At 40.5% G+C, this 19,875-nt stretch overlaps 1 protein-coding gene across 3 annotated transcripts in view; it reads left to right on the top strand.

Moving 5' to 3' along the window:
* Positions 1-14,098, top strand: part of LOC133474622 (leucine-rich repeat transmembrane neuronal protein 4) — a 74,681-nt gene extending 60,583 nt beyond the window's left edge. For 2 of the 3 annotated variants that reach the window (XM_061766432.1, XM_061766431.1), the window contains one exon: positions 13,036-14,098. In XM_061766432.1, coding sequence (XP_061622416.1) covers positions 13,036-13,233 — 198 coding nt within the window. In that variant the 3' untranslated portion in view covers positions 13,234-14,098. The remainder of the gene's footprint in view (positions 1-13,035) is intronic. The other variant, XM_061766433.1, reaches the window with a different exon arrangement.
* The last annotated feature ends 5,777 nt before the right edge of the window (positions 14,099-19,875 follow it).

The raw sequence follows: 19,875 nt of genomic DNA on the forward strand, positions 1-19,875 counted from the left end.
CGCACTCACATTCACACCTACGGGCAATTTAGAGTTGTCAATTAACCTACCATGCATGTTTTGGGGATGTGGGAGGAAACCGAGAAAACCCATGCAGGCACGGGGACAACATGGAAACTCCACACAGGCGGGGCTGGGGATTGAACCCTGGTCCTCAGAACAGTGAGGACTGTTGTTAATTATAGACAAAAATAAAAGCGAAGGTGGCCGAACGGGTAGTGATGGCAGCAGCATCTTCTGAATAAGAGCTATGTTCCCCCATAATGATGTAAATTAGGATTATCCCTCTACTTAATGTTAACTTCACTTCTAAAGTGACCAAAGTTAACTGACAGTTCTTTTTTATGGCAAAAACAACAGCTCTGCACATTTTTTCAGATCACTAATATATTAGATACAGCTCTCATGAGGATGCTGGTCAGCTGTACGTCACTGCAAACTAAAACAACAGCACTTATCAAATAGTTAATACAATGTTAAAATGTAAATGTTTACAATTTGTATTGACAATGTCAATACTAATTGTAAATTATTATCTTTGTAAAGGCAATATTTGATACAGCGACAAAACATGTAATGAGAAAACTGTTGAAAAGATCACCTCTCAGAATGCCATTTGCAGTCTTTATGAAAAGCGCAAACAAAACAGTGTGCATAAACTGACTGTGTGAAATCTTGCCTGTCAAACAAAATAATTCATTTTATTTCTAAAGCAGCCAAGCGGGTAAACAATGAGCATTCAATCTGAACCACTGTGATTATACTGTACTGTACTATCATTAAGCATGAGTCTGTCAGTCTAGCCCTCGTAATGCTTTTGAGCTTGCTGTGTTATCTTTGATTTGCTACATTATCTCTGTGTCGAATAACCAAGATTGCTAAATGAAATGGTTAGGACTTGTGCAATGTGTTAAAAATACTGTAAGACGGATGTCCATATCATATTTTCCTTTTAGTCACTTTCTATTACATGTTATACCTCAATACTTATTCCTTTTGTTTATGCACCACCTCGCTATGATTCCCAAAATAAGCAGGTTGCATTGATATTTTAAAAGGTACTATACAATAATCAGTGTCCTTGAAAAAACACACGGTTGTCCATTTGGACACTGAACAAACTGTGACCCATTTCTTGGTCCTCTTACACTTTCAAGTCTGTCTTTTTAGGACAAATTCCCTCTTTTTTCTTTTTGTGGCTTTGTTTTTTTATGTATGACGTCACATAAATCCATCCATCCAAACATTTTCCGTACCGCTTCTCCTCACTTGGGTCGCGGGTGTGCCGGAGTCTATCCCGGCTATCTTTGGGCGAGAGGCGGGGTACACCCTGAACTGGTCGGCAGCCAATCGCAGGGCACATACAAACAACCATTTGCGCTCACATTCACCTAATTCAGGAACCTTAAGTGCAGCAGAATATTTCTTTGTAACCTTAGCCAGCTATGTGCATTGCCACAATTCTGTCTCTGAGCTCTTCAGGCAGTTCCTTTGACCTCATGATTCTCATTTGCTCTGACATGCACTGTGAGCTGTAAGGTCTTATATAGACAGGGGTGTGGCGTTCCTAATCAAGTCCAATCAGTATAATCAAACACAGCTGGATTCCAATGAAGGTGTAGAACCATCTCAAGGATGATCAGAAGAAATGGACAGCACCCGAGTTAAATATATGAGTGTCACAGCAAAGGGTCTGAATAGTTATGACTGCGTGATATTTCAGTTTTTCTTTTTTAATAAATCTGCAAAAATGTCAACAATTCAGTTTTTTTATGTCAATATGGGGTGCTATTCGTACATTAATGAGGAAAAGAATGAACTTAAATTATTTTAGCAAATGGCTGCAACAAAGAGTGAAAAATGTAAGGGGATCTGAATACTTTCCGTACCCACTGTCATCTACTGGATAGATTACAATTACAAATTATCTGTCTGTCAAATAGGCCTTCATTTAATTATAGTTTTAGCTCTCGTATTGGATCTCATTAGTGTACATGTTGTGACCATTAAATGTACATTTCAATTATAGTGACTTTAAAGATGACGAGTGTCACTTTTCAAAATTAATTGTAGTGTTTTGATGATAAAATTAAAAAGAAACACAAGTATGGTGCCATAGAAATTAAACCCTTTCCTTCTAATTCTAATGGAATATTATTGCAATATTGTTGCAATATTGTTTGCATCGGCAAACATCATTTATGGAAGATGGTTTTATAAATTAATGCATGTGATTACTGCATCTGGCATATGATCAAATTGGATTACTGTAGGTTCCCATCCAAATGAAAAAAGCCTATGCTGCAGATTAATTTTTCTTGTCATGGAATGGCATAGAGGACAACTGTATTTAGTCCCAACAATGCATGTTAGAGATTGAAAGCAGAATTTAGCTTCATCAAACATGCATGATGTCTCACTGTTGTTAAAACAAATCAAATGGCAAAAAAAGTTGTCAAATTTGATTATCAAATTTGATTATGATACCACATAATCCACCATTCCGAGTCGAAAATGTCAATTGCAAATGACTATTTAACAGAATTCCATCATTCTACAAATACATTATTCGGGTGTTTAAACCAGAACTATTGTCGCCTATATGCATATGCAGCATACACATGGACACAGATAAACTGGTTAATTAAATGGGCATTCAGACTCATTGTGCATGAGTGTCCCAGCTAGTGTCACAGAGACAAAATAACATCAACATGTAACATCATAACATCAGTGAATCACATGCGTTACCATCATACTGTATTGTATTCTCTCTGTTGCTCTTATTCTCTCTTTCTTTCATAGGTAGGTAGATACATTGTCTTACAGTAATTTCTCGTGTATAATGTGCATTTCCCCCCCCCAAAAAAAATTGTCAAAAGTCAATAGTGTGCATCATACATAGCTATAGGGGCTAATGGGGGAAAAAAACGTTCACATTTGATATATGTATGCCGCCATCTAGTGGTTATGAAAAGCTGTACACTTTCATTCCAAAATGCCATCACCACCTAGAGGTTATGAGAAAGGTATACACTTTCATTCTAATACGCCACCTAGTGGTTATAAAAAAAGGTGTAGCCTACACTTTCATTCCAATATGACAGGTACGCATGACTGCATATATGTACAGTTGTGCTCATAAGTTTACATACCCTGGCAGAATTTGTGAAATAATGATTTAATTTTTTTTAAATACGACTGATGACTCAACAACAACCATCATTCATTTCTTTATGGTTATGTTTTGTTTAATGATAATGCTTTAGTGAAATGCTTGACCATTTAATTTGAATCCCATTAAAATAAAATTAAATGTTGTTTGCCTGGTCCTTTATGTTTTCTTTAAAGAATTGTACCCATCTTACAAATTTTGCCTGGGTAATCAAACATATGAGCACAACTGTGTGTTTTCTAATAAAAGCAGGGCTGTGAATTTCAAGATAAGAGCAAGTAAATAAAAAAAGTATTACGTGTTCAAATAAAGTGCTTAACTTCAGAATTATTCTAAAAAAAACCTAACAAAATACAGATAATATTTCATGTTTTGATCATATGGGTAGAAGCAAGGTGGCACGGTGGCCGACTGGTTAGAGCATCTGCCTCACAGTTCTGAGGACTGGGCTTCAATCCCCGGCCCCGCCTGTGGTTAGTTCGCATGTCTCCCCGTGCCAGTGTGGGTTTTCTTTCTCCGAGCACTCCGGTTTCCTCCCATGTCCCAAAAACATGCATGGTAGGTTAATTGACTACTCTAAATTGCCCGTAGGTGTGAATGTGAGTGTGAATGGTTGTTTGTTTGTATGTGCCCTGCAATTGGCTGGCAACCAATTCAGGGTGTACCCCGCCTTCTGCCCGATGATAGCTCCAGCACGCCCCCGACCCTAGTGAGGTTAAGCAGTGCAGAAAATGGATGGATGGGTAGAAGCAAAATCATGCATTCTAAAAATGCATTATACATAGGTAGAAGGGTTTCCCAGAATTTTGTGGGCAACTTTGGAGGTGCGTATAATACATGGGTGTGTATTATACACGAGAAATTACGGTAATTCAAACATACATCGGTTGCACATGGTTGAGATGTGCTAAACTAACATTTATTATTGTATTATTATTGTTGGGAAAACGGGAGAATTAAATCAGTTTACCACATTTTAATCAGGAGGAACTGAAAATTATTTTTTCAGTGTGGATAGATAGATAGATAGATAGATAGATAGATAGATAGATAGATAGATAGATAGATAGATAGATAGATAGATAGATAGATAGATAGATAGATAGATAGATAGATAGATAGATAGATAGATAGACAGACAGACAGACAGACGGACAGACAGACACAGACAGACAGATTATAGTGACTTGATCTATATGTGTATCTTTTCTGGTACCATATCCGGGTTATTTATATTTATATTTACCAGAAGAAGCAATGTTGGTTCATACATGGTCAAGGCAGTAAATAAAAGCAAATCTCAGCATGCATTGCTAACATTGATGAGCAGAAAATAGGATGAGCAGCATTAGGAGATGATAAATCCTCACATCTGTGGGATTATAGTTATTTTGACAAATGCTTTAGAAAGAAAATGTAATTACATAGTATTAAAGTCGCGGCACGATGGATGACTGGTTACCACGTCTGCCTCACAGTTCTGAGGGCCCGGGTTCAAATCCGGCCTCGCCTGTGTGGCATTTGCATGTTCTCCAGGTACGCCATGTTTCCTGCCACGTCCCCAAAACATGCACGGTAGGCTAAATGAAGACACTAAATTGCTTGCAGGTGTGAATGCGAGTGCGAAAGGTTGTTTGTTTCTATGTGCCCTGCAATTGGCTGGCGACCAGTTCAGGGTGTACCTCGCCTCTCGCCCGAAGCTAGCTGGGATAGGCTCCAGCACGCCCGCGACCTGCGTGTGGATAAGCGGTTCAGAAAATGGATGGACGGATGGATGTTTGAAGATAAGTGCTGCAAACCTGTGCGAAGACTGAGTACAGTCTTCTTCTTCCTTTCGGCTTGTCCCGTTAGAGGTCGCCACAGTGTGTCATCCTTTTCCAAGTAAGCCTATCTCCTGCATCCTCCTCTCTAACACCAACTGCCCTCGTGTCTTCCCTCACAACATCTATCAACCTCCTCTTTGTTCTTCCTCAAGCTCTCTTGCCTGGCAGCTCCATCCTCATCCCCCTTCTGCCAGTATACTCACTCTCTCTCCTCTGGATGTGTCCAAACCATCGAAGTCTGCTCCCTTTAACTTTGTCTCCAAAACATCTAACCTTGGCTGTCTGGCTGTGCTCCTTTCTGATTTTATTCACTGGTCACTCCAAGAGTGAACCTCAACATCTTCATTTCCGCCACCTCCAGCTCTCTTCAGTGCCACTGTCTCTAATCCGTACATCACGGCTGGCCACACCATTGTCCTTTAAACTTTGCCCTTTATCCTAGCAGAGACTCTTCTGTCACATAACACGCATGACACCTTCCTCCACCCGTTCCAACCTGCTTGGACCTGTTTCCTCACTTCATTACCACACTCACCATTGCTCTGGACTGTTTCCCCTAAGTGAGTGATTTCCAACCTTGATGGAGCCAAGGCACATATTTTATAGTTGAAAAATCTCACGGAAAACTAACAAACAAAAATGTCACAAAAAGTGGATAAATTAAGTACTGTATGTACTTCCTGCCAGACAGCGGTGCAGCTCGGTCTGGAGTTTGGGGTCATGGTGCTATCGGGCGAGAGCATGTCCGTTACAGTGGTAAAATGAAGCTGAAATACACAGGGTCTCTTAAATACCAGTAATTGTGCAGTTTTGATGTCCTTCCAACCATCCATCCATTTAGTCTACCATATGTCCTCATTAGAATCACAAAGAACTGGAGTTTAGCCCAGGTACACCCTGGACTGGTCACCAGCCAGTTGTAGGTTTAGGTAGGTTGATTGAAGACTCTAAATTTCCCTTAAATGTGAATGTGAGTGTGAATGGTTGTTTGTATATGTGCCCTGCGATTGGCTGTCGACCGGTTCAGGGTGTACCACGTCTCCTGCCCAAAGATAGCTGGGATAGGCTCCAGCAGTCCGCGACCCTAGTGAGGCTAAGCGGTAAGGAAAATGGATGGATGTATATACAGTAGTGTGTACAACTGATGGAATCTACGACTGAGTAAAGGCAGCATGGTTGGCAAGAGGTTAACACGTATGTCTTACAGTTCTTCAAATTTTGGCTGATGTGGCCTTCCTGTGTGGAATTTATATGTCTTGTACTGGTATCTGCTTATCCTGCAAAGCATTGCATTTAAAACTTGGGACAGCGACACTCAAAAATCTCTGGAAGAGGCCAGCAGACCCATGACCAATTATCACAGAGCTGTGAAACCACCCAGAAGCATCGAACATTGTTGAAAGGAGTTTTGTCAGGTGATATGGCATGACTCTTTCTTGTCGCTTCTCCCTTACATATTTCAGAAGGTCCAACTTTGCATTGCTTAATAGACGGTATGTTTTGCAAATTTTTTTTATGGCATTTCAAAAGTGTTTACACGTGTGAAAAAGTTATCTCTGCCGCCTTAATCTTGCCTGCGCTTTGTGGCACTGCTGTGTTTGCCAGTGCAATCTGTCTCAGATGTGATGAATCACATTGTGCTTGCAGGGGGGACTCACCATTTGGCAAACACAAGCAATTGACGGGTAACAAAGGAGAAACGGTAAACTATATTAAAGTTGATTTATGTTCAATTGTTGGCGTCTTCGCGGCACAGTGGACAAGTGGTTATCACATCTGCCTCACAGTTCTGAGGACCAGGGTTCAAATCCCGGCCCCACCTGTGTGGAGTTTCCATGTTCTCCCCGTGCCTGGGTGGGTTTTCCCCGGGCACTCCGGTTTCTTCCCACATCCCCAAAACATGCGTGGTAGGTTGATTGAAGACTCTAAATTGCCCTTAGGTGTGAATGTGTGCACGAATGGTTGTTTGTTTATATGTGCCCTACGATTGGCTGGGGTCCAGTTCAGGGTGTACCCCGCCTCTCGCCCGAAGATGGCTGGAATAGGCTCCAGCACGACCGTGACCCTTGAGAGGATAAAGCGGTACGGAAAATGGATGGATGTTTTCGTCTTCTCAATTAAGGTAAAAGCATGGATATGATCCACTTGTTCGATAATAACCCACAAGAAGCATTTTAACTAGAAAATGTCTAGCTCAGGAAATGGGAGATTTTTTTTTAATTCATACTTTTGAGCTGATGATAAACATTCATATTCAAAATCCTGCAATATACGGATGTGGAGGGCCCCGTGGTTGAGTTTGCAATGGGCCCCAAAATGACTAAAAAATGCCCCCGTGCACATGTTAAGTTCATCCATTGGTTTATACTTCTCTCAGACTACGCTAAATGAACTGCGCTGCAAACAGACACAATCCTGGGTGCACCCAGTTTAACTATTAACCAGGCTGGTTAGTTACAGCTAGTAGATCAGCTTCCACATATGTTTAGGTGAGCAATTAAGTTTGCGCCTGTTTTTGGGTATGCAAACCTTTAGTATATCAGGCCAATAGTGGTCTTGATAAACTCTTGCTAACTTAGATGGCAACTTGAAATTACCACGTACCAAAACTCTTCTGAAATTTGAAATCATCCTTAAGAGTACATACGTTGGTGGCATTGATGACTTAGAAGCCTCTTGTGATTATTCATGTTGATGTCAGTAGCAAGTGCCTGTGGGGGTGAGTTGCAATCGTAAATGATGGGAAATGATGGTGATACTGGGTGTGCGAAAGCATTTACTCCCACCATCAATGTATAGATAGATTTTATCAACAACAAAATGTAGCAAAATCATGTTTACACATTGTTAGGTGCTTTAAAAAAAAGTCACAGTCTAATTGAGATTTCTGAGCGCTTTTCACCTCAAGAGAATTGAAGTCCAGCAATACACAATGAGTCATTTTAGCTGAGGCGCACATGCAAAAGCAAACTCAGGGTGGATTAAAAGAGACATGCATCATAAAGTTTTAAGGGGATATAATGGCATTTTACAGTCTGAATGTATAGTATACAGAAGTACCTGAAAAAGATTTTTGGCTGTAGTTCCCATAAAAAAAAGATGGTTCTCATGCCAGATGTCTGCTTTATTGTCTTGGCCAGTACCCAATGACTCACTATACAATGACTTATTGTCAAGAGGAACGAAGACTGTTAGATAGCTATTGCATTCAAGAAATTTGATTTCATTCTATATGTGCGTGTGCTGTACACCTACGTATATTGGGTGGGAACTCTTCAGCCATTAGAGCTGTGGAAATGAAGACGACACCTCAGGCGAAGTTAAATGTATGCATCTTTAAGCCTCATGCAGCTGTTGGCAGCTGTCCAACATGAGAGTGAATGACTCACCTCTCTGAAAGCTCCTCCCATAACAGCCAACATTCTCCTATATTCCTAATTAAAACCTAAATGCACACTGTGCCGGCTTGGCCAAAAAAGCTTTTATTTTACCCGCACGAGGATGTGCAGGAGTGTTATAGATACGGAGACTTCTTCTTCAGAAGGTCTTCTCGGAAAAGCAAAAAAAAATTATTTCGAAATGTGAGTGAGTAAAAACTTAAAAAAACGTCTTAAAAAAAGAAAGAGAGAGAGACTGATTACCTTGTTTTTTGACAAATTTCACTTTTTAAGCAAATTTTTACTTGAAATACTGTAAGTAGACAAAACGTGGCGGCACGGTGGTTGACTGGTTAGGTCGTTAGGTTGTCTGCCTCACAGTTCTGAGGACCGGGATTCAATCCCTGGCCCCGCCTGTGTGGAGTTTGCATGTTCTCCCCGTGCCTGTGTGGGTTTTCTCCGGGCACTCCGGTTTCCTCCCACATCCCAAAAACATGCATGGTAGGTTAATTGACAACTCTAAATTGCCCATAGGTGTGAATGTAATTGCAAATGGTTGTTTGTTTATATGTACCCTGCGAATGGCTGGCAATCAGTTCAGGGTGTACCCCGCCACCTGCCCGATGATAGCTGGGATAGGCTCCAGCACTCACGCGACCCTGTGAGGATAAGCCAAGGTGGTCAGAGAGGCAGGCAGGAGAGTACTTGGTGTATCTTCTGGCAGGAAAGGAGAGAAGGAGACCTGGTGGTGGAACCTCACAGTACAGGAAATCATACAAGGAAAAAGGTTAGCTAAGAAAAAGTGGGACACTGAGAGGACCGAGGAGAGGCGAAAGGAATACATTGAGATACGACACAGGGCAACTATAGAGGTGGCAAAGGCCAAACAAGAGGCATATGATGACATGTATGGCAGGTTGGACACTAAAGAAGGAGAAAAGGATCTATACAGGCTGGCCAGACAGAGGGATACAGATGGGAAGGATGTGCAGCAGGTTAGGGTGATTAAGGATAGAGATGGAAATATGATGACTGGTGCCAGTAGTGTGCTAGATAGATTAAAAGAATACTTCGAGGAGTTGATTAATGAGGAAAATGAGAGAGAAGGGAGAGTAGAAGAGGTAAGTGTGGTGGACCAGGAAGGGTCAATGATGAGTAAGGGGGAAGTTAGAAAGGCATTAAAGAGGATGATAAATGGAAAGGCCTGATGACATTCATGTGGAGGTATGGAAGGACCTAGGAGAGGTGGCTGTGGAGTTTTTGACCATCTTGTTCAATAGAATTCTATTGCGTGAGAAGATGCCTGAGGAATGGAGGAAAAGTGCACTGGTGCCCATTTTTAAGAACAAGGGTGATGTGCAGAGCTGTGGGAACTATAAAGGAATAAAGTTGATGAGCCACACAATGAAGTTATGGGAAAGAGTAGTGGAGGCTCGACTCAGGACAGAAGTGAGTATTTGCGAGCAACAGTACGGTTTCATGCCTAGAAAGAGTACCACAGATGCATTATTTGCCTTGAGGATGTTGATGGAAAAGTACAGAGAAGGTCATAAGGAGCTACATTGTGTCTTTGTGGATCTAGAGAAAGTGTATGACAGAGTACCTAGAGAGGAACTGTGGTACTGCATGCGGAAGTCTGGACTGGCAGAGAAGTATGTTAGAATAATACAGGACATGTACGAGGCCAGCAGAACAGCTGTGAGGTGTGCTGTAGGTGTGACAGACGAATTTAAGTGGGACTGCATCAGGGATCAGCCCTGAGCCCCTTCCTGTTTGCAGTGGTGATGGATAGGCTGACAGATGAGGTTAGACTGGAATCCCCGTGGACCATGATGTTTGCAGATGACATTGCGATCTGCATTGAAAGCAGGGAGCAGGTGGAGGAACAGTTAGAAAGATGGAGGCATGAACTGGAAAGCAGAGGAATGAAGATTAGCCGAAGTAAGACAGAATATATGTGCATGAATGAGAGGGTTGGTGGTGGAAGAGTGAGGCTACAGGGAGAAGCGATAGCAAGGGTGGAGGACTTTAAATACTTGGGGTCAACCGTCCAGAGCAATGGTGAGTATTGGTCAGGTATTGAAGAAACGGGTCCAAGCAGGTTGGAACGGGTGGAGGAAGGTATTCGGTGTGTTATGGGACAGAAGAGTCTCTGCTAGGATGAAGGGCAAAGTTTATAGAACAGTGGTGAGACCAGCCATGATGTACGGATTAGCACTGAAGAAACAACAGGCAGCAGTGCTGGAGGTGGCGGAAATGAAGATGTTGAGGTTCGCTCTCGGAGTGACCAGGTTTGATAAAATTATAAATGAGCTCATCATTTATAATGGACAGCCAAGATTTTGGAGACAAAGTTAGAGAGAGCCGACTTCGATGGTTTGGACACATCCAGAGGAGAAATAGTGAGTATATTGGTAGAAGGCTGATGAGGATGGAGCTGCCAGGCAAGAGAGCTAGAGGAAGACCAAAGAGATGGTTGATGGACGTCGTGAGGGCAGACATGAGGGCAGTTGGTGTTCGAGAGGAGGATGCAGGAGAAAAGGATGAAGCGCTGTGGCGACCCCGAAAGGGACAAGCCGAAAGGAAAAGAAGAAGAATATATGAGATATAATACATTGCATATATAATTTTGCTTCTGCTTCCAGATTAATTTTTTTTCATAATCGCATTAGAAAAATATTACCTTTTTAAAATGTATTTGTTCATATTCACAACAAATTTTAAAATGAAAAATGGTAATGATACTACTAATAATATTAATAAGAATAATAATAATAGCTTAGATTCATAAAGCATCTTTCAAGGGATGTAAGTATGCTAAAAATGTACTTTAAAATAAATTGAAACTTTAAATGGCACCATCCATTAAACTGCACAACAGAGAGGCTTGAATTTTAGTTTCAAAGTGCACAAGCGGCTTTGTATTATACATCTTTTTGTGTTGTTGTAAGTGTTTTATGATAAGATCTGTATAATAGAAGAACTTTACCTTCCAAAGGGGTGTATTTATTCATGCATTTACTGTTGTGTAGAGGTCCTTTGAGTTTAACAGTGTTGGACAAAAAAAAACAATGTTTACTGTCTCAGTAACAGCAGCTGGAGTTATTTTATGGCTCCTTTGGATTGCAGCCGGGATTCGCTAGCTCTGTAGAAGCTAAATAGACAAGACAAGAAATGTTGAGGAGATAAAGGTTCGAAGTGCATTGCCCACTGCAGTTGTAGAGCAAGCGGGAAAGGGTGATTGCTTCAACCAAACATTTATATCGACTTCACCACTTACAGTCTTGACTTTTATGGTTCCACTAATTGGTGAAAACAAGCCCACAATGTCCTCTTTTCTCAACAATTTGTACAAAGCAAGCCCAGATAAAGACACACAGAGATTTACCTTATTTTACATCTGTGTATTTAATTTTCATTACTTCTTCGGAAAGAGTGTTCAAAGTTCAGACATAGACAAAAAGGTGTCTCCAACTAATCTTCCAATTTAAGCAGTGAACAAACAAAGCCAGATTGCTGCTGCTGATGGCATTGTGAATCATGACCAACGCTAGATACGAACAGAATGGGGAATCAAATTAGTTTTAAGTAAATTCCTTTGTGGTTTGAGCAAATAATCCAAGACAGAATATCGAATAATACAGTAGATGTCCCTCAGCACAACTGTTATAGTGAGAAGTCATTTTTTTCCATGATGGGGCTTTGAAAAGCCTCTCGAGACTTGTACTCGTATAATATTGGAACAAAGAACAAACAATACCATGGATCTAGTCATTCATCATTCTCCATTAAAAGAAACACCACTATTTAATAATTGAACGGCTGACTCAAATGATGCATTATATTTAAAATTATGTAATACGTTATTGTGTGTGTCTGTGATTATTCTCATTCTGTTCTGTCCTTTGTATTGTATAGTGTGTGATGTGCCATATATATATACAGTACAGTACACTTCTTTCAACTGAATTTTGCTTATGCATTACAGTAAGAAAGTTCTTGGTTATCATTAGATGAGTTGTTGCAGCAACACTATAATGATCATATAACTATTTATCAGGCTCGAACAAAAGAATAAAATCTCATTGATCTCTCTGAAACCGAAATGACTGCATTGAAAGGTCATTGCAACAACAAAGCTAGTGGCAGACCAAGACTTTTGCAGAGTATTGCATACTATTCTATATATACTGTATGTCACAATGTGGAAGTGAGTATAATAGTTCATTCATTTTAGGCATTATATCTCCAAATACTGTACATTAGACCTCTGTGCCATTCAATTGCAAATCCGACCGCACTGCAGGTAAACCTGCACAGGAGTCAGCTCAGTGGTGATATAATAAGCAGTATTTTCTAAATGGAGCCTTGATTCCATTTAAAAGAGGGCAGAAAGCATGTGTGCTCTCTTGCTCAAGGCTTCCATATAAATCATTGTGGTTGAAAGTTGGTGTTTGAGCACCACATATTTCAGGTCTTGGGGCGTGCTTCGTATCACAAGCCAAGACTGCATTAATGACAGCACAGTGCCATGAGCAAATGAAGCCAATTTTAAATATTCTTGGAGCGGATAAAATGTTGAAATGGAGGCTTTTCGACCGATTCAGAGAGCTCATGTGTGTGCCTATCTCCTTTTTTTGGGCTTTCTCTGCTCTTCTAGATTCCGCTGCAGTTGAGAGCCCTGACGTACAGTTGTGAGCCGTCAGTGCTGGACTACTGCCACGCTCACCTGCACGTCAACACGGAACCCCACTTTCAGGAGATGGATGGTCGGAGGCCAAGCAGGTACCAACGGGGCCCGGTGACCGTCCTTCCCCCACACCACTTCCCTCCGCCAGTGAGCAGCACACACTACTAAATAGTCCGCAGACGTTTCAAATAAAACACAGACTGTATTGACGGGAAGCGGTCCTGGTCAAGAAGCAACAGAGACGGTTAATCTTCTGCAGAGCATCCAGGACCCAGCGTAATGAGGATGAAATATTTCTCGATGGAAATACAGTATCAGGGTACAGTCATTATTATTGATGGATGAGCTTCTGAGCCATCAAACTCTCAATAGCCTCAATTAGCCAAGGAGGCTGAACAGAAGCTTGACTTTCAACGTTCCGCTTTGCTTGTTGAGGAGTATTAGAGGTAATACTTCAATGATTTGTTAATCCTATTAAACATTCTGTATGTTTGTCCCTTCTCCTCATCTGGGTACCGCTGCTGTGTCAGGTAAAGTGATCAAATGGGGAAGGCTATAAACTTAGCATGGGAAACAGCGGGAAGAAGCGCCGATTCAAAGTTTTCTGCTGCTTTTTTGTTTTGTTTTGACATTCTTACCAAACAGTATTACGCTGACAGTCACGTGTCTCTGTTTCAATTTTCGCTGCACTAACCACTCAAATGAATATCAAAGTAAAAGAGCAGACACAAAAGTGCGACATGTACAGCCACACACCATACACAGAACTTTGATTTTCGTAATGATTTGTGAAATCCATTCCATTATAATGAACTGCTTCGAGACGTACTCAGATAAATAAAAGAAAAATAATAATAATAAACAGCAAGTACAGATGTTCTCATCTGAACACTCATATATTGAGCCAGCTTTTCACCATCCATTTCCCGCATTCCTGTATGAAATGTTTATTTATCGTGCGCTCACATATCTACATGCGTGAACTTTCTACAGGATGTTACATATTATATGGGAAATAAAGTGTGCTAAATCACCTGTTTTAGTGTTATTTCTTATGAATTATCAGTGACATGAACTCAAATAATCTTCTATTTGGACTGATGCAGAGGTGATTGAGACTAAAGCGCACATTTCAAGGGCACCTATTCTGCTTCGAAAGTTGAACTGAGGTAAAGACACCCATGTTGGCCACAACATTAGGTACACCTGCACGATCTAATAATATGGAATACAAGAGATGGTTCTGACTCAACAGCAATAATGATGCTCAGTTTTTATTTTTATTGACTGTCAGAGAGATGATGTGTCAACATGTTAATGCAAGTGCACCTCATTTTGTGGTCGCTGAGTACACGTAAAGACCTCAAAGTGATTTGACTAATTATTGTTTTATATATGGATTGACATCAGTTCCATGTTCTTCCTTTCCAGATATAGCTATAAGATATCGAACCCTCCAGTTGCTGCATCATCAGTATGTGAATGAGGGAGAGACTTCATAGCGTTAAACTGCTTTAAGTACCTCGTAGCCCATTTACCATCGAACGATCAGTTCCAAGTCTGAATGTCAGACTGAACAAAACTCTATTTTGAATGACATTGAATTATGAAAGGGAAAACTTTTTAACTTCGAGACAAAATTTTGTCATATTTGTTAAAGGGACAGTATAACATTTTCAGTTGTTTACTAGCCAAAATTGATGTCTGCGTTTATATATGTAGTATCATTAGGGCATTATGACCTCTGCAGATTATCTGATACATTCCCAAAAGTGAAACATTTTAGATTTATTTATACATAAGCGCAGTGATCCAGTAGGGGAGCGCCATGAAAGTCTGCCTCCTTGAAACTACAGCCGCCTTAAGGGGACAAGCAGCACCAAATGTGGAATAACTGCAGAGATTGAGACACCAGAGGAGAACATCATCTTATTACCATACCCCAGCATATCTGCACTACTGCCGCAGCATAATGGAGGACCACGGATATGCAATGGAGACGGTTACGCCATCGACGAGAAAGCGAAAAAGGCAATTTAAGCTGTGAAGCATTCAAAAAAAGGATAAACATTGGACTAGCCTTCCCCAGGTGGAAGGAGCTCATGAGAGAAAATAATTGTCAAAGGGACGCTGAATTTGCCAGCTTTCTTCTCAGTTTGGAAACGTGTCGCCACGCTGCGTCGCATAACCGGGGCTCTTGTTTACAACTGAACACGTGCTTGGTCGCGATGTTGCCTCACTGTTAACTTCATATTTTGTCATTCAAATTGAAGTTTGGTGAGACGTTGCCTTGTTACATGGAGCAACACCTCGTCACATGATCGCAAAGGGGGGAAAAAATCGACAACAGATTAATTTTTACAGGTTTCCTGCTTAAGAGCGGCAAGAAAGAGGGAATTCCTAGTAGTTTCAGATGATGTTGGATGGCTTTGATGTCAACTGTAAAATGAAAAAAAATAAAAATAAATCTAACCTCGGCTTCATCATGTTGAGGTCGTGCATCCACCCATTGGTACTATACTTCTTAAAATGCTCTGAAGTATAGGCACACCACACCGCACACAATGGAAGCAAGTCCGGGTCACTGCTCCACTCTTTATTCAGGATTTCGTATGGATCCAAACCATTTTTGCTGCATGTATTTTTGGGGATTATGTTTTCTCTGTAAAATCCCATCTGTTTCTTGCATTTTAACATTTTTCAGTTGCGGAAAATACACAGCGTTTGTACAGCCTGCTTAGCGAGCCATTGCGACCGCCTCAACCCAAACCGGTTTCCATGCCCTATTTCATTCGATTTTGTTAGACATTGTTGTTTACCATAGGCAGCATAACACAGTAGGGCCAACTGTCCTGTATTAGCCGGTGTTCCGACAAACGTTCTAATCTTTGAGGGTTTTTGATCTCCGACGACTACCGTTGTTGCAATACGTGTTTGCCCGAAAACTGAGGCGCTAGAGTGCACTATTCGTTTGGATGTAAAACACAACTTCAGCAATAGATGGGAGTAATTCTTACACAGTGTCCCTTTAAGAACTAAAAGTACTGTGCTGCACACAAAATACTGCATCTCTGGGTAGAAGCAGACCTGAATCTAATGTATAACACAGGTTGCACCATTAATGAATAGTGAAGCTTAATAAAATTAAATTGTGATTAAAAAAAATAATAATAATAATTGTCCAAACAGTAACTCGGCACATTGAGTATGCCAAGCAATGAGCCTTTCTATGTGTAAGTAGTTTTTGTTTGAGATTGATATTCTGCATTTAAGGAATTAGGAGGGTCATCTAATTTTATGTAGTCTTTCGACAAACACAAGATCAAGGAATTGGATTGTACAGAAGGTGATTTACTGCAGCAACAGAAGCTGCACCAGTCTAGTTAGGATGCTGCACCTCATTGGCTAATCAATGCATTACTTTCATTGATGTGAGAATAACTTTAGTTTCCCAGCTAATATAGACATGATTCTAAAAAATAATAATAGTGAAATAAAATATTTTTAAGGGCATGTCATTCAATGGTGGTTGATGGGACTACAGGAAGTTTTTTTAATTTTGTCATATTTTCTGAATTCAAATTTCCAGTGTTTAATCATTTATGTGTCAATAAATTTTTATTTTTGATGATCTGTGTTCCCCAGGACCTGCATTTCCAAGGTAGAATGTTCCCATTCAGTTTGTTAATGTTTAATTGCAAGTACGTGATCTCTTCTTCTCCTCGCATGCCTTTAGATAAAATGTAAAAAATACATGTGCATGCACTCTTCATGTTTAATTGCAATAGTGTCTCGCTGCTTGGTATAAAACCATAAATCAGTCACCGAACAGTTCGTGCTAATGGCTAAAGTGTTCTGATACATGATAGAATCATGCTGTTTGACGATTTAGTGCTAAGAGGCCAGAGCTATAGCCATACACACCAGTTTGAACAGTTCAACGACACTGATAAATTGCATGCTGCATTCACGTGGAGTGTTCAGAATAGTGCTGGCTGAGAACTTGAGGACAGGGAGAAGCAGCAGATGCTGCATTGAGACTTATGGGTGTAAATGCATTTATGCAGAATGCCTGGTGACTCATGATACTTCAGTCAATCAGCACTTCTGGGGCCATTCTGACTTTAACCACAAAATGAGACATAATCATCTCCCACAGCTCATCTCCAATCAGCTATGTGACTCACAGACAAGATATTTTCTGTCTGGAGTTTGCCTAAACCAGGTGATATTGAGAAATTATTTTACAGGTACTTAAGAGATGCTGAGAGAACTATCAAACTGTGAAACTTAACGCTTTATAAAATAATAAACAGCTATGCCCCTTAACAAGGCGGACGGAATGTTGTGTATGTCCACTTCTTTCAATTTTAGAAAATGAAAGTGTCAAAGCACGAGATATTTTATTTTTGTGTGTATTTGTGATTCACTTGACATTTTATATGTATTGGTCCTTCTTACTCTCAAGGTTGCAATATTCCAGGGAAGCAGACAAACTATTTTCTTCTTCAGCAGAGCCGTGAAACTGAGCCAGACATTATAAATACTCTAAAATATAAGGGAAAGTTTTCTCATTGTGTTCCATTGATTTCATCTAATGAATTTAGGACGTTATCAAGAGAGCACTCTGCAATTCTAAGACTCATAAAAGCATATATTTGCACCCAGTAGAGTACATACTGGCACCAAGCCCAGAAAATAAACATTTTAATGAGCAACAAATTGTATGCATTTGTAGACTCCCATATTTTGCATATGACTGACATTGCCATACCTATGGAAGCCCATTCCCGCCAGTAAAGAAAAAAAACTGAACATGAAGTTCTGACAGTGGCTAAAAAAATAAATGAATAAATAAAAAATCTCATTGGTGGAAAATGGCTTCTCCCAATTAAAAAATTTTTTAAAAAATCACTGGCGGGAACGCGCTCCGCCTATATCTATATATTTTTTTGGGACTGGCGGAATTGGGCTTGTCACGGTGCGAAGTCGGATGTGAATTGGATTGGACCCAAGAGCTGACTGAGGTGGAGGGAGTAGATTTAGAATGGTTTATTGCAGGTTGGCTCAGGGTAATGACATCCAAGGCGAGGTGGTGGACCGTCGGGAACAAGGAGCGAGCAGAAAGCGGGAACGGGAGCAGGTGGGGAAGCTGGTGTAGTCAGCGAGATGAGGAAGGCACGGAAGGAACACTGGAAGACGGAGAAGAACACAATCGGGTGAGTACAGATGCGGGTACTTTCATACCACAAACGTTCTTATTAGAATCAGAAACTTTCTCATTCTAATGAAAAACATCCTTATTAGAATGAGAAACTTTCTCGTTCGGACGAGAAACTTTCTCATTCGAACGAAAAACTTTCTCATTAGAATGAGAAACCTTCTCGTTTGGATGAGAAATATTCTCATCCTTACGAGAAAGTATAGTCCATTGTATGTGTGCATGTATAAAAGACCCTTATACATTTGAGATTTTGGTTTACATTTCTGTATGAAAATAGTGCAGGAGTTAGTTTGGTTATATTTTCACCTTGGACTTTATTATAAGGACATTGCTGCTTTACTTGCAAGTCATCACCATTGTGTTGTGCCAGAGAGACATTAAAGATGGCGCCCAACCGGGTGGTCACCCCGGTTATGTGCTCTCTAGTACTGTCGATGTGTTTGTGTTTTTCCTTTTCTTCTTTGGAGACATTACGTCACTCACTTACACAAGGAAGGACGGAGTTTCTTTCACGACCTTTCTCAAATCTGCTCAGTTCTTTCTCTGAGTTTCTTACCGGAGTGATGGCCGCGGTGTACGGTGCATGGAGGTGAATGTGACACCGCAGATGGGAAAAGAGCCTGAGTCAGGCTTCGTAAGAGAGGATTCCGAATGCCGCTCCCGTCGATTCACGATTTCAAAGTAATGAAACATTGAACAGTTGGACATGTGCATTTGAAAGTTTAGAGAAGGTCAAATTAAGATGAAATGAACTGATATTTCACTTTAGGCTCGAAATCAAGTTGTGCTCTCATTTCAAAATTATGATGCTACTGCTGGTATGCAAGGCAGCTGTGAAAGTTTTTTATTTCCCCTGAGACTCACCTTTGGCATCTCACTGGCCCAACTGTACTATATTTCTAAACTATCTTTCAAGTCACTCTCAAGGCAACTTTATTAATGCCTTTCAGGATCAAAGCTTTTGTCACTGTTTTAATTGTGCCAGTGAATCAGAGCTCTGTTTGACTCATTAGATGCAGCTATAGAGATAGACTGTCCTCAAAAGGTCGATAAATGTATAGGGCTAGAAAGCCCAATTAGCATGAAAGTGAAACATCTGAGTATTCCCCAAGCAGTTTGCATCTTGACTTGCAATGGGAATATGAAAAAAACAGATTGCTGATTGCCTCCCTGTTATTATGGTGACTATGCTAACTAAACCACAATGCGTTCAAAGCCTACCTCAACAGGTATTAAGGACAGTGTCAGACATGCTCAAAGATGTTATTTGGTTCTCAATCTACAGTATAATTAACCAAGAATGTGAATAGAAAGATGTATTTGGTTTGAAATATTTGGGGAAATGTAAATTATTGCTTTTCAACATGCTGTATGTTTTCTAATGTAAGCTAAAGTAATAGCAGATGGTTAGCCTTACATGGATTTCAGTGTCTGTGCCATCAACTACGGTAAGTGTCTCTTTCAATTTGAACAATCAGCTTTGTAGGCCACAATCCACTTCCCAATTTGAAACCTAGAAAGATGGAAAGATACTGCAATCCAATGAAGAGGGACACCTACCGTACCCCTGTGTAACCCAATAACCT

Source organism: Phyllopteryx taeniolatus, chromosome 3 (assembly GCF_024500385.1).
Source record: "Phyllopteryx taeniolatus isolate TA_2022b chromosome 3, UOR_Ptae_1.2, whole genome shotgun sequence".
In the NCBI taxonomy this organism is placed as follows: Eukaryota; Metazoa; Chordata; class Actinopteri; order Syngnathiformes; family Syngnathidae; genus Phyllopteryx; species Phyllopteryx taeniolatus.